This window comes from Carica papaya, chromosome 9, assembly GCF_054855325.1.
Source record: "Carica papaya isolate Zhongbai chromosome 9, ASM5485532v1, whole genome shotgun sequence".
Classification (NCBI taxonomy): domain Eukaryota; kingdom Viridiplantae; phylum Streptophyta; class Magnoliopsida; order Brassicales; family Caricaceae; genus Carica; species Carica papaya.
Window position 1 is genome coordinate 9,079,471 of NC_142317.1, and position 11,738 is coordinate 9,091,208.

At 39.1% G+C, this 11,738-nt stretch overlaps 3 protein-coding genes across 5 annotated transcripts; all 3 read right to left on the reverse strand.

Moving 5' to 3' along the window:
• Nucleotides 1-755: 755 nt before the first annotated feature.
• Nucleotides 756-3,233, reverse strand: LOC110824769 (Protein kinase superfamily protein). Its single transcript, XM_022055285.2, has one exon. The coding sequence runs from the start codon at nt 2,991-2,993 to the stop codon at nt 849-851; it is 2,145 nt and encodes a 714-aa protein (XP_021910977.2). The 5' UTR covers nt 2,994-3,233; the 3' UTR covers nt 756-848.
• Nucleotides 3,234-4,751: 1,518 nt separating this feature from the next.
• Nucleotides 4,752-8,567, reverse strand: LOC110823041 (glycosylinositol phosphorylceramide mannosyl transferase 1-like). The gene is made up of 5 exons (XM_022053308.2): nt 8,142-8,567; nt 7,646-8,042; nt 6,005-6,168; nt 5,813-5,883; nt 4,752-5,340 (listed from the first exon to the last, which is right to left on the reverse strand). Exons 1-5 carry the CDS (start codon nt 8,429-8,431, stop codon nt 5,180-5,182), a joined length of 1,083 nt encoding a protein of 360 aa, XP_021909000.1. The 5' UTR covers nt 8,432-8,567; the 3' UTR covers nt 4,752-5,179.
• Nucleotides 8,568-8,991: 424 nt separating this feature from the next.
• LOC148239789 (uncharacterized) lies at nt 8,992-11,275 on the reverse strand. 3 transcript variants are annotated; one of them, XM_088211935.1, is made up of 3 exons: nt 10,476-11,275; nt 9,568-10,130; nt 8,992-9,486 (listed from the first exon to the last, which is right to left on the reverse strand). In XM_088211935.1, exons 1-2 carry the CDS (start codon nt 11,172-11,174, stop codon nt 9,840-9,842), a joined length of 990 nt encoding a protein of 329 aa, XP_088068061.1. In that variant the 5' UTR covers nt 11,175-11,275; the 3' UTR covers nt 8,992-9,486; nt 9,568-9,839. The 3 variants fall into 3 exon arrangements, with proteins under 3 accessions (XP_088068061.1, XP_088068059.1, XP_088068060.1); XM_088211933.1 differs by having other exon boundaries at nt 8,992-9,489; XM_088211934.1 differs by having other exon boundaries at nt 8,992-9,498.
• Nucleotides 11,276-11,738: the final 463 nt, after the last annotated feature.

Consider the following 11,738-nt stretch of genomic DNA (forward strand, 5'->3'; position numbering starts at 1 on the left):
TCTGGCGGTTAGGGTTTGGGTTCGGTGTGAAGTGAGATATTTATTCCCATCTCCCTTAAATTTGAGTAGTTCATCACGTTTGATCTCTACTGTCCGATCGTGTTTAAAGAAAAAATGAATCTGAACTGTTAATCACAATTTGATCTGGACCGTAAGATCGCATTTAAAGAAGGACGTTCATCAAGTTTAATCGCGACTATGGAGGGAACAGATCCGGACCATCCATATGCGTGGGAACACATCCGGGTCGTCCGATTGCGGGCACGCGAATTGGCAGCGTGGTTTCTCGCGTGGTACCGAGTCAGCATGCGTTGCCATGTGGCATGTTCCGGTTCGTCAGAATTGCTATCTGGACGGTACTACGTGGTACAATTTTTCTTATTGCATTTTGACTCCCAGTTTTCAATTTTTCTTTTAAAAATATCACTGAATCTAAATTTTCACCATTTTTTCTTAAAATTATTTTTATTTTTATCATTTAACTATTTTTTTCATAATTTTATATTAAATAAATATTTATAAATTTAAAAATTATATTTTTATAAATATATATATTTTTTATTTTTAATTTTAAAATTAATCTCGAACTAAATTTCGAGTTCGGCTATAACATATTATGTTTTATCTAAAATGCCTAAAAACTTGTATCTTCCACAATCAGGAATATCCAAACACAGCGAAGTTGTTATCTGAATTCCAATGACTAACAAATAATGAAGCGGGTCATCTTCTTCATCACTACGCACAAGCATAAATGGATGAAATTCAAATTCATTAAATTGTCAATCTGTTAACATCAATCATCTGTTTATCTACAGCAATACAGGATCGGATTTGGCTATTAACACTCACCGCCCCTTCTTACGCGACTTGAATGGGAAATTTGATGGAGGTGAAGGCGAAAATTCAGCAGGTAACTGGGGTGGATCTAACTCGCCGGTCATCATCCCTACCACCTCTTTCATTGACGGTCGGCAACTTGGTGACTTTTGCAGACAAAGCAGAGCCACTCTGATGCATAACAAAGCTTGTTCTCGATCTAAGCATTCTACATTTTTATCAACTAAATCGACAAGTTTCCTTCCCCTGGCAAGATGGCGAGCCCATGAGATGAGATTAGCACGTTGAATTTCGGAAGCTGAACCAGTCACCTCAAGTGGGCGTCTTCCGGCGATCAAAACCAACAGCAAGACTCCAAAACTATAAACATCAGATTTCTCTGATAAATCTCCACCACCACCATACTCTGGAGCAACATAACACACAGTTCCTCTCATACTGGGTGTGCTACTCATGTTCCCACTCTTTGGAATCTCACCACTCATCCAATCATGGCTGTTGCCTCGACCTCTCCATAGCTCCCCGCTCAGCCCATCCAACCACCAATCCATACTACCAACACTCCTACTCCTCTTCTTCTTCTTTTTCTCTGAATTTAAGTCTTCATCCCCTGCCCACCATTGCTCTCCTCCATTCTCATCGCTGTACACTCCTCCTTGCTTCTTCTTCTTCTTTTTCTTCTTCTTCCTGGCTAACTCTTCGCAGTACTCCTCTCTCCACCACTCTCTAACTGGTTTCCTCTTCTCCTTCTTCCAACTTTTCGCCTTCTTTTCTTTTTCTTCATCCATGGAAATCCACCATTCTAATCGTTTCTTACTCTTCTTTCTATCCAATTTCCCACTGGACCTGCCGCTTGAAGAGGTTGCACTCCAATCACTATTGGGTCTCTCTTTCTTTATCTCCGTCCCGATCCATTCCATCACATAATCCTTCACTTTCCCGCTCTCAGCACCTCCATTGTCTTGCTTCCACCACCAATCCTTCCCCGATGTTCTCTTTGTTGCTTCACCGCTCATCTTTGCACCATTTACCACTTCTTTCTCACCCTCAACGCTACCCTTTTCGAAAGTCCCCTCCAAAGGACTGGCTTTCTCCATCATTTCCGGTGAAACCGGCGCCCCGATAGCATCCGGAGACGCTGTTATCACCTCCAATGTCTCCGGCGATGCAGTCGCGGAACCCGGAACCCTAACCAAACTCTCCGGCGATTGATCTACGCCGCCCAAATTGAACTCCTCAAGCCCCGTAGTAGCCACACTCTCAGCCTCTTCAACAACAGATCCATAATCCTCTGTTCCAACAACGCCATTGCTCTCCAGTTTCAATCCATCGCTCTCCGCCACCACAATCTCAGACAGAGTCTGATCCTCCGATTTCAATCTCGCAAGACCGAAATCAGCAATTTTTGCGGAGAAAAACTGATCCAGGAGTATGTTACTGGGCTTTATATCTCCATGAATCACAGGGGGATCCAGGCTGTGAAGGTACTCGATCCCTTTAGCGATGTCAACAGCAATCAAGAACCGCTGTTTCCACTGCATTAACTCGGGGCATTTCCTGTGCAGCAAGGCATCCTGCAAGTTGCCGTTGCTCATGAGCTCGTAAACCAACAGCATCCTACGCCGCTTCCGGTCAGAGGAGAAGCCGAGGACCGAGACTACGTAAGGACAATCGAGCTTCGAAGCAAAAAGTACCTCATTTTGAAACTCTCGCTCCCCTTGGAGAGACCCAGAGTCCATCAACTTGACGGCAACATTCTTGTTATTAGCAGGAGAAGAAGGCGGGAGCGTCCCACGAAAGACAGAACCGAACCCACCCTGGCCCAGCCGATGGGTCGCAGCAAATGATCCCGTGGCGCGCCGGAGGACCGAGTAGGAGAACTCGTACGGCGGCTTGGAGTCGGCGGGGACAGTGCGCTTGCGGGTGATCCTGCGAAAGCAAAAGAGGAACATAATGAGGAGAGAGAAGGCGCCGGTGGCTCCGGCGGCTAGTGGCGGCAGGAGGCGCGTGGGTGCCAGATGATGATGATTGGTATTGGCTTGGGAAGGGAACGGTGTAAGTGTCTGTGCAACAGTGGGTGCCACCGACGAATCGATCACCGGCGGCGGTTGAGGCGGAGTCGGCAGCGGCGGCGAAATGGGACGCGAAGGCATGGCAAGTAAAGAATCGTTATGCAATAAATAGCAACCGGTAGAAAATAACTTGGGTGTCTGAATTCGCGAAGTATTTGTGTTTGATTAGTTGTTTATGCGGTGTGATGGTGTCTGTAGGTGCGGGGAGGAGGAAGATGAAGTGGAGTAACGTTTGGTTTGTGTCTGGTTTTGGTTTTGGTTTTGGGTTAAATTAATGTGGGCGGTGAGCTGGTGTGAAGAGCGAGATTGATTTGTTGTTTATTATTTTATCGCCATGATTTGTATCTTTAGAATTTATGATAATTACTCTTTGCCCAAAAATCATTGCATCCAAGCCACTGCCCACTTTTCCGTACACACCGCCTGCTAAATATTATCGAAGAACAAAAAGAAAATGAAATCAAAAAATAAAAAATGAAAATGAATATTTAATCATAAAATTAATTATTTAATTAAATTTTAAAACAATGTACTTGTTGTACTTTTTAATTGTCAAAAAATAAATCCAAAAAATATATATATATATTAACTTCCATTTGTATATACAATTTTTTATATTATAATAATTAATAATCTTTTTACTCTTCTGTATTTGTTGATAATTTAAATTTTGGATAAATTAAGTAGCAATTTAGCCATTCATAAAATTTAAATATATATATATGAATTTCCAAAATAGTAGCCATACAATTATGAGGAGCAGCCGATGGTGTCACAAGATACCCTCCCAGTCTGGCTTCAGTATTTATTGAAGATTGGCTCTTCTTTTTTTTTTTTTTTTTTTTTTTAATTTCAAAATGAAAAATGTAGATTAAAGGGAAAGTGAATTTTTTTTTTTTTTTTAAAAAGTTTAATGTACATTTTTCCTTTTGAAAAAAAAGGAATTATCAAGTGGGTGAACGATGAATAAAAAAAAAAACCAATCTGGGCTTAACAAATAAGATGGAAGTGGATAAAAAGGTGAAATGGGGAAAATGAAGAAACGAAAGGGTGATGGTTTAAAATTATGAAGAAATGTTATTGATGGTGAAGAAAGTGGAGTAGGTGTGTTTTTCCTCGTGCTTCATTCACGCCATGTAAATGCACTTTTGATTTTCTTTCATTAGATTTGACTTTTATAACTAGTAGTAATTAATTTCTTTAATTAAGAATTTTTTATTTTGTCATCCGAACGCGACACCCTAAATTGACATGTTTATATTAATTAATTAATTAATTTCCAATTTAAGACTGGAAATGTGCTGTTCAGTGGCCTGTCCGAATCCAGCAAATGCACACCATTTTATAATTATTATTATTTTTTCAATTCGAGTGATGAAAGTCCAATTCGACAGTCCGAATCCAATTATGATTGAATGTTGAATTCAACAGTTTCAGATCTAAATTATATGAAACTTTTAATAAAAAGATCTTAACCCAAAACACAATTTGACTTTAAAACGTAGGATTTACATGAAGTTTGAATGATGATTGAAAGTGGTACTGAAATACAAAAATTAGGAAAAGCAAAACCAGCTATTCTCTCCCTTCTTTTTTCCTTACATTTTCTCAGGTCAACTTCACCTATTTATAGTTTTTCTCTCTCTTTTAACTGTTACTGCATTCCAACTTGCTGACGAACCCTTTGATCCGTTGCATAAGAATATTGAAAAGGCATGCTCATTAGACTTTTTCTACGTCACGTGTTCTTTCCATGCCAACCACAATCTTCTAGATGACGTCTACAATCAACAGCTTATTTCCTTTCATCTCATCACTTTGTTCTTCAGAAGAAAACTATAAACAAATTGATTTTATTTCTAAATTTACATCTATTTTAATTACTAAAGAATATACACCTCCTTCAAAAATTACATCTCCAGCTGTCAAGAGTACCTCGGCCTCTCCCTCGTCGCAGGGAGCAGCCTCAGTGACATTAACCATCCACCTACCTAGTAGTGGTGAAAAGTTGAATATCTCAACGCATAATACAACTTGTTTTTAGTCAAACATCACTTTTTATCTATCTTCCAACTTGTTCTAGGATACGTACGCATAATTTTTATGGTATAAAAAACCAAACAAATCAAGAAATTTTCAACACCATCTACATCTTAAAAATATGTTTACCCGTCCTATAAGAATACAGAGATAGCTGACTGATTAACTAAATTGTGACTGGTGAATTCGAACAGTCAGTGCAGGTATCACGTAAATTGAGAAACGTGTTACCAGAACCATTCTTGTCTCGCATCCACGGCTTTTACGTTGCTTGATATAAGAGGCATGTTCCCATAGAGCGAAATGAAATCATTAAGACATTTTTCTCTAGCCGCACCATGCCCTTTCAAGCTGCTTATGCCAGATGATCCAATCTCGTGAATTTTCCCTGCAACATTGGTAAATGGTGTTTCAACCAATCGACCGTGGAATAGTTCACAATGAAGGATAAACCAAATATGACCAGAATAAGAATGACATTTATCAATCTAAATCCTAAAATGAGGGTTTTAAACTCATATGAAAGATTTACCCGGATAAGCTCCATATTTAGACTTGTTAAGATTAAAGATTGATGCATACACCATAATTTGTGGTTAAACAAAAGCGGCTAATCTAGTTAAACTTTTTCCTCTTGGTTGCTAATTTCTGCATCTTATGAATGTTTACTAGGGCTTCTTGTTTCTAATCTCCTCATTCTTCATTACTTACAAGAAATCCATATTAGGTAAGATGATGCCCCGCTGGAACGATAATATTCCGAGTTAAATAAGGCAATCAAAATGCTTGCTCATTGGCATCAAAGTTCTCTGCGGTTTATCGGGAGAGAATAAAAAATATTTAAAGAGAATGCCATCTACCTTTTACCCAGATTGGAGGAGCAGATGTGGCATTGGCAACAAGCAGAGACATTGCTATATCCTCACAATTTCTGTGTCATAACAATGCATGGAAACTCCAGTTAAAGAAGAAGCCGGATGAAGGAAAACTATACAACTAACAAAGGAGGCAGTGAGAGAAAAAAAATTACAGAAAAGAATCAGACATCATACCTCTCCCTAGTTATATAATCACGTATTGACGAAGGCATTTCATTGGTATACATGTCCAAGTACTTCTCATGGAAGAAAGCTGCTTTCGAAAGAACCATACTGTAGGTGCCTGTCCACCAAACAGACCACCATCCTCCATATTTATAATAAGCAATACCATTCTTCTGTATCAGATAAAGAAATGGGACAGAAAATGGTCATAAAAGATTAAGTAACAACTTGACAATGACACATCCAAACTATCATGATAATAGGACTTCAAATATTAATTTAATCCAAACAAAATTGGTGCAGAAGCAAAAAAAGCATCCCTGAACATGTGTAATCAAGGCTTTGATAAATTCTACCAAACATAGTGATATAATACAGGTAGCGGTTAAACTACCTTGCCTTGTGGAAAGTTTAGAAATAGATAAAAATTAGGTGAGAAACAGGAGGATATAAATAGGCCTGAGGAAATTAGAGATCAAGGAGAAGAAATAGAGGGAGAAGCATAATGAACAGGATAGGTTAGATAAAAAAAATGAGAAGAACAAACAAAGAGAGATAATAGGGAATAACACTGTAACAAAGAGTTGTTAATTAATAAGAAAAATTATCAAAGAGGAAAATCTAAAAGATATAATTCATAGAATTTTTAAAATTAACCTAAAAGGAAACTAAGATATAATAGTGCCTCAATTAATAAGGAAAAGACTAAAACAAGAAATCTTAAATATTCTAATTCCTATAATATCTAGAATCTACCTAAAAGTAAGTTAAAGTATCTTAATGTCTAAATAAATCTCAATAACTTAAAAAATCAAAATAATAACGTCTACAAAAAGATTTCTTTAATCGAAAATTTATTCCAAATTAAGATATTCTTGTTCTGCATCACATAGCCCTAGTAAATCCCACCCCCACCACCTCTCTCTCTTGTTAAGGGAAACCCTTTAATTCTCATGGCATGAGACTAGTAAGATTAACTTTGCATAAACCAATATCAAACTCAAGACCACTGCACAGCACAATTAAGCAGCTATTAGGTGGGTTTCGTTTTGCTGGAACAAAAATTAATTTCCATATCAACTCAAAGCATTCAGCTTCCGCTATATGATATCTAAATCTAAAAGGGGAAACGTGGCTCCTTAAATGTTAACAATGGATAACCTAACATTTGCCTATTACACTATCAGAAGTCCAAAGTCCAAAATAGATATTTTCTTTTCAAAGCTAAGAGGCTTCATCATCTTCAATTGTACATTATTATTCTCTAAACATCTTAATTAGAGTTTTGATTGACAGGCAATCATAGGCAGACAACTGTATGATTATAGCTAATCTACTTCACAAGAACCATAAATTCTTCAAACTCAAAGCAAGAGAATATTTAAGAAAAAAGGAGAGCAGTTTATGCAGCACAACATTATGGTTTTAAATGAACGCTATACCACCTCATTTGACTTCTTTGGGGAAATATATTATTCCCATACATCGCAATAAGTAACTAAGAAATGAGAAACAATTCCAACATCACACAAGCAGCTGCAAAGAACATCAAGCAATCAAACTACACAACGATGAATACTTCCAGTAGCAAACAAGCAGTTCCAGACAACATCGAGTAATTAAATTCCAAGAGAGAAAAACTCAACAAACCTCATGATCCAGCCAATGCATTCGAGGAACAAATCCCACCATCGCCGAGGGAGCACTCTGCCACACACCAAAAGCGAAATCCAAAGTACAACAAGGAACTATAACATCATCGTCTACCGAGAAAATAGCATCGGTCATGATGTCGGCAACAGGCTTGAACCTGTTGTTCAAATTGTCTTCCTCATTTATGTCGAACCTAAAGTTAGGTTTTCGAGCTGTCTGTGATTTTGACAAGACGATGTCCTCGAGACAAGATTTTAGACTCGTTGATGGTGGATCACTCTCACTCCATACCACATGTATGGCGTTAGTACCTCTGCAGGAAGCGTAATGAGCTACAGACTTCTTAAGAAGCGAGTTTCTCTTCCACGTGTTGATTAACACTGTGTAACCACCTCTGTATACAATAAGAATCTATTAAATCCTTAATAATTATTATCCTATAAGAAAACAGTTTCAGAATTGAAAAAGGCGAAAATGAAGAGAGAAGAAGTACCTCGAAGGAGAGAGGACGGAAGATGAATCGTGAGGATTCCAGCCCATGAAGGAGGTAATCCTGGAAGAGAGGAAAACGACGACGCATAGCCCGCAGAAAGCGAGAAAGAGTTTCGCTTTTGAGGCGCCAACCAGCTGGCGAGCTCGGCGAAGGGAGAGAGGGGAGCGGCCGATGTATGCGGCTCTGCTCGCGGCTTTCTCCTTCGCCGGAGAGTATAGTCCGTCGGAAACGAGGGCTGCCGTCGCCGCGCCAATGGAGGCGCCATCACGGATCCCGATGAGGGTCGACATGTTGGTCAAAGTCCATCCAATGGACGATCGTGATGGGATAAGTCGGTCGAATTCGTTGGCACTCGAAGAAAAAAATCGCCAGAAAAGAGAGGAATCGGGAGTCAGCTAGAGTTAACTCGCGACTCACTCATCTGGGCCGTATCATGGTTTGGATTTAATGGGCTTCGTGATGATAATAAAATGTACTTTCTTTTAATATAAAGAAATTATATTGAATTTAATAATATTTCTATTAATTTTTAAGGTTTTTGAACTAAATTAGAAATAATTTTACAAGCCAGTATTTATTTATTTAACACATTCAGTCTTAAAAGTGAATAAAGCACTTGCTTTTCAGATCAAACTAGAAAGAGCTTAATTCATGTCTTTTATTCCATAAAATGAAAAATTATTAGGTGCTTTGTAAAACTAGATGAGAGTAAAAGATATGTTTCAATTTTGTTTTTATAATTTTTTTTTTTTTTAAAAAAATTTAAAATGCATCAATCATGTATATATTGATCAACAACTAATTTGAACTAATTCAGTGTATAATAATTATTGTGACCAAAGTGTTAATCTATAGTTTAAGTAGTTCATTAAAATTAATTATTAAGATTGATTAATTAAATTTGGCAGCTAATTAAACAAAGTCTAGGCCAGCAAAAAAGGCAGCAAAATTATTCTCCGCCCTCAACATATATGTCTGAAACTCTAATTTAATAGAACAAGATTGAAATCAATAACAAGGACGGTGATGGTGTTGTTGGCTCCTCGTGCTAGAGCCAGACGGCCAAGAATTGCAGCTGCAAAAGCACTTTTCGACTGGAAGTACTCGTAAGTCGCACCCTCCTCCTCCATATCAGCTATATGGTTGGATGAGCTTCTACTTACATGGGAATCAGAAGCAGAAGCAGTGGTGGTGAGACATGCACGCACAATCCTTCATGCCAAATCACGGGGGACTACTTTCCACACAGCATCAGAAGCCAGAATCAGAAACTCATCTTCTACTTCTCTCTCTGTTATCGAAACTTCTGGCTCTGACCTTGCTGCTGACTCTAGAAGACTTTCCCCTGCTACTTAAACTAAACTAATTAAACCATTAATAAATAGGTAATTATGCTGATAAAAAAAAAAGAAGGTAATTATGGTACCTAATGAATGTGGCATGTTTAGAGCTCCGTAAACCTGGACTCCGTCATGAGAAAAAATATTCCCACCCGCAGCATGAATCCTCTCCAGCTCGCCGGCCGTCCCCGGCTGCAGCCCGCTCATCCAAATTCAACAAAAAACTCAGAGCCAGATTAAGAAACAACAGCTCTTCCTGCCCGGCACAGGACGGCGTGCGAGTCGCCGCAGTTGGCCACCACAATACGATGAGATGTGAGGATGGCGACGGTGGCGGTGGAACCTCCGGAGGTGAATCCTACGAACCTGCTGCACCTGCAGATGCAAATGCACCCCTCTCCGACCACGTGCACATCATTCTAGCTAACCGATCTATCCTCTTAAAGCTCCTATCTAAAACTAACCGCACCCGATAATCCCACTCTTCCTCAGGAAGCCTCAGTAAGTTGGAGCCAGTGCTAGTGCCGCCAATGCTGTAGCTCCTGATATCACCAGACGACGTCGTTGCAGCCGCTCCTTTCTCGTTCCAAACCCACCTCAGCTCCTCAGCTATGATTGTCGGCATCATAGTCTTCCACGGCGTCGACACCTGCATTTTTTTCCCAGATTTCGAAGCGTTTCAGTTAGATTGCCCGGATTTCGCTGTGAATGGGTACAAAACAAAACAAACTGGACATTTAACTTATTAGCCAGTTCATTCAATGTGGGATAAAGACAAAACCATCTCTGCCCAGTACTCGACGGAAAACAGAGCTTCATTGAAAGCAACCCTCTAAATTTAACAGTTACAAAAATCCATGTTGTGCAAATACTGCTTATGTAAGATATACACATCAGACTACAAATGGTTTGGGGATTCATCACTAGACCGGAAAGAAACTGTTGGTTTTAAATTTAAATAAATGAAATGAAAGAAATTAGAGGTGCGAATTACCTTACATCCGTCGTACAAAGCAAAGAAATGCAGAGGCTGTCCACCACTTTTATCTGGTCCACAAAAATCTTCCTTCACGAACAATGCATCGTCTATATTGTCTGAAGACCCTTGTATTGATATTGACCCATAAGCTGGCATGTGGTTCTCCAACCGGTCCCGCGAAGACCACCGGGAGAACGGGGACAACTCTGCCGTTAGATGGCGGAACATTATCCTTTCCGCTGACACCATCAAGGTCTCTCCACCCACTTCTGGCATATCTGTTTTCGATGTCATCGCCACCCTATTGGGTAAATCAATCGATACCTTTCCCGAATCCACAAGTGCTGGATTCGGGACAAGCAAAAGAATTGGTGAGACCGACGATTGTTTTCCTTCCAGGATCTCAAAGGAGACCACGTTCACTTCCTCCTCCGTCTCCTTCGGTGTATGAATCGTTATCTCAGGCACCACCATCCACGGGATGTCGCCGGCACTCGGTCCGAAGCTTAATTTGGATTCTTTATGCCTGAATTCTGAGCTACTCATGGGTAGATGAACGATATAGTCTATCGGTGCTATACTGTGGTCGACTGACTCGGACTTCTGCTTCCTCATGATGTTAATCCGCCGGCGACGGCGCTCGCGGCATCTTTCCGGTTTGTCGCCATATTCATTGTTAGAGCTTGTTACGTAGAGCTCGGCTGCAGCTTCCATATGAGAAAGGTAGATCGTGGGAACTCTCAAGAAAGACAGAGAGAGAAGGCGAGAGTAAGGGAAAGAAACTAATATGAAAATGAGGAGTAAATTTGAGTAAATTTTGTTGGGTTTTGGGTTTCGTTCTAAAAATCCAAATGATTTTTAGTCTACTTATTTTTTTTTATTCATTAGAGTTATTAATTTTTTTTTTAAGTTTATCACTTTAACCATAAAAAAATAGTATAAAAATAAATTTATTAAATTTTTTTTTTGTATATCACTTTAATCCTAAAAAATAGTATAAAAACAAATTTTTAACTATCAAAATAAAAAGTAAACAGAGAAAAAAAATTTTGCTAGAAACTTACATTCGATGTGTTTTGCTTCTTTTTCGATTAGACGATGATCTTTAGTCGGATCAGGCTGAAATTTGGTGAATATTTAGAAGACTCATTGTTCTTCATTGGAAATGGTGAAGATTGATTTTCGACGGTTGGATTTCAGTACTTTTAGTTCGAAGTTAATATTCACATTTTTCTTCTCTACACTGACCAGTTTAATTTTCTCCAACAATCCGACTGT

What these genes read in the sequence shown, in the direction of transcription:
- LOC110824769 (XM_022055285.2), bottom strand. Translation starts at nt 2,993, where the DNA reads ATGCCTTCGCGTCCCATTTCGCCGCCGCTGCCGACTCCGCCTCAACCG.
- LOC110823041 (XM_022053308.2), bottom strand. Translation starts at nt 8,431, where the DNA reads ATGTCGACCCTCATCGGGATCCGTGATGGCGCCTCCATTGGCGCGGCG. An exon ending in TCCGTCCTCTCTCCTTCGAG is followed by an intron (nt 8,043 to 8,141) that starts GTACTTCTTCTC and finishes TATTGTATACAG; the next exon opens with AGGTGGTTACACAGTGTTAA. An exon ending in TGCATTGGCTGGATCATGAG is followed by an intron (nt 6,169 to 7,645) that starts GTTTGTTGAGTT and finishes TATCTGATACAG; the next exon opens with AAGAATGGTATTGCTTATTA.
- LOC148239789 (XM_088211935.1), bottom strand. Translation starts at nt 11,174, where the DNA reads ATGGAAGCTGCAGCCGAGCTCTACGTAACAAGCTCTAACAATGAATAT. An exon ending in CTTTGTACGACGGATGTAAG is followed by an intron (nt 10,131 to 10,475) that starts GTAATTCGCACC and finishes AAAAAAATGCAG; the next exon opens with GTGTCGACGCCGTGGAAGAC.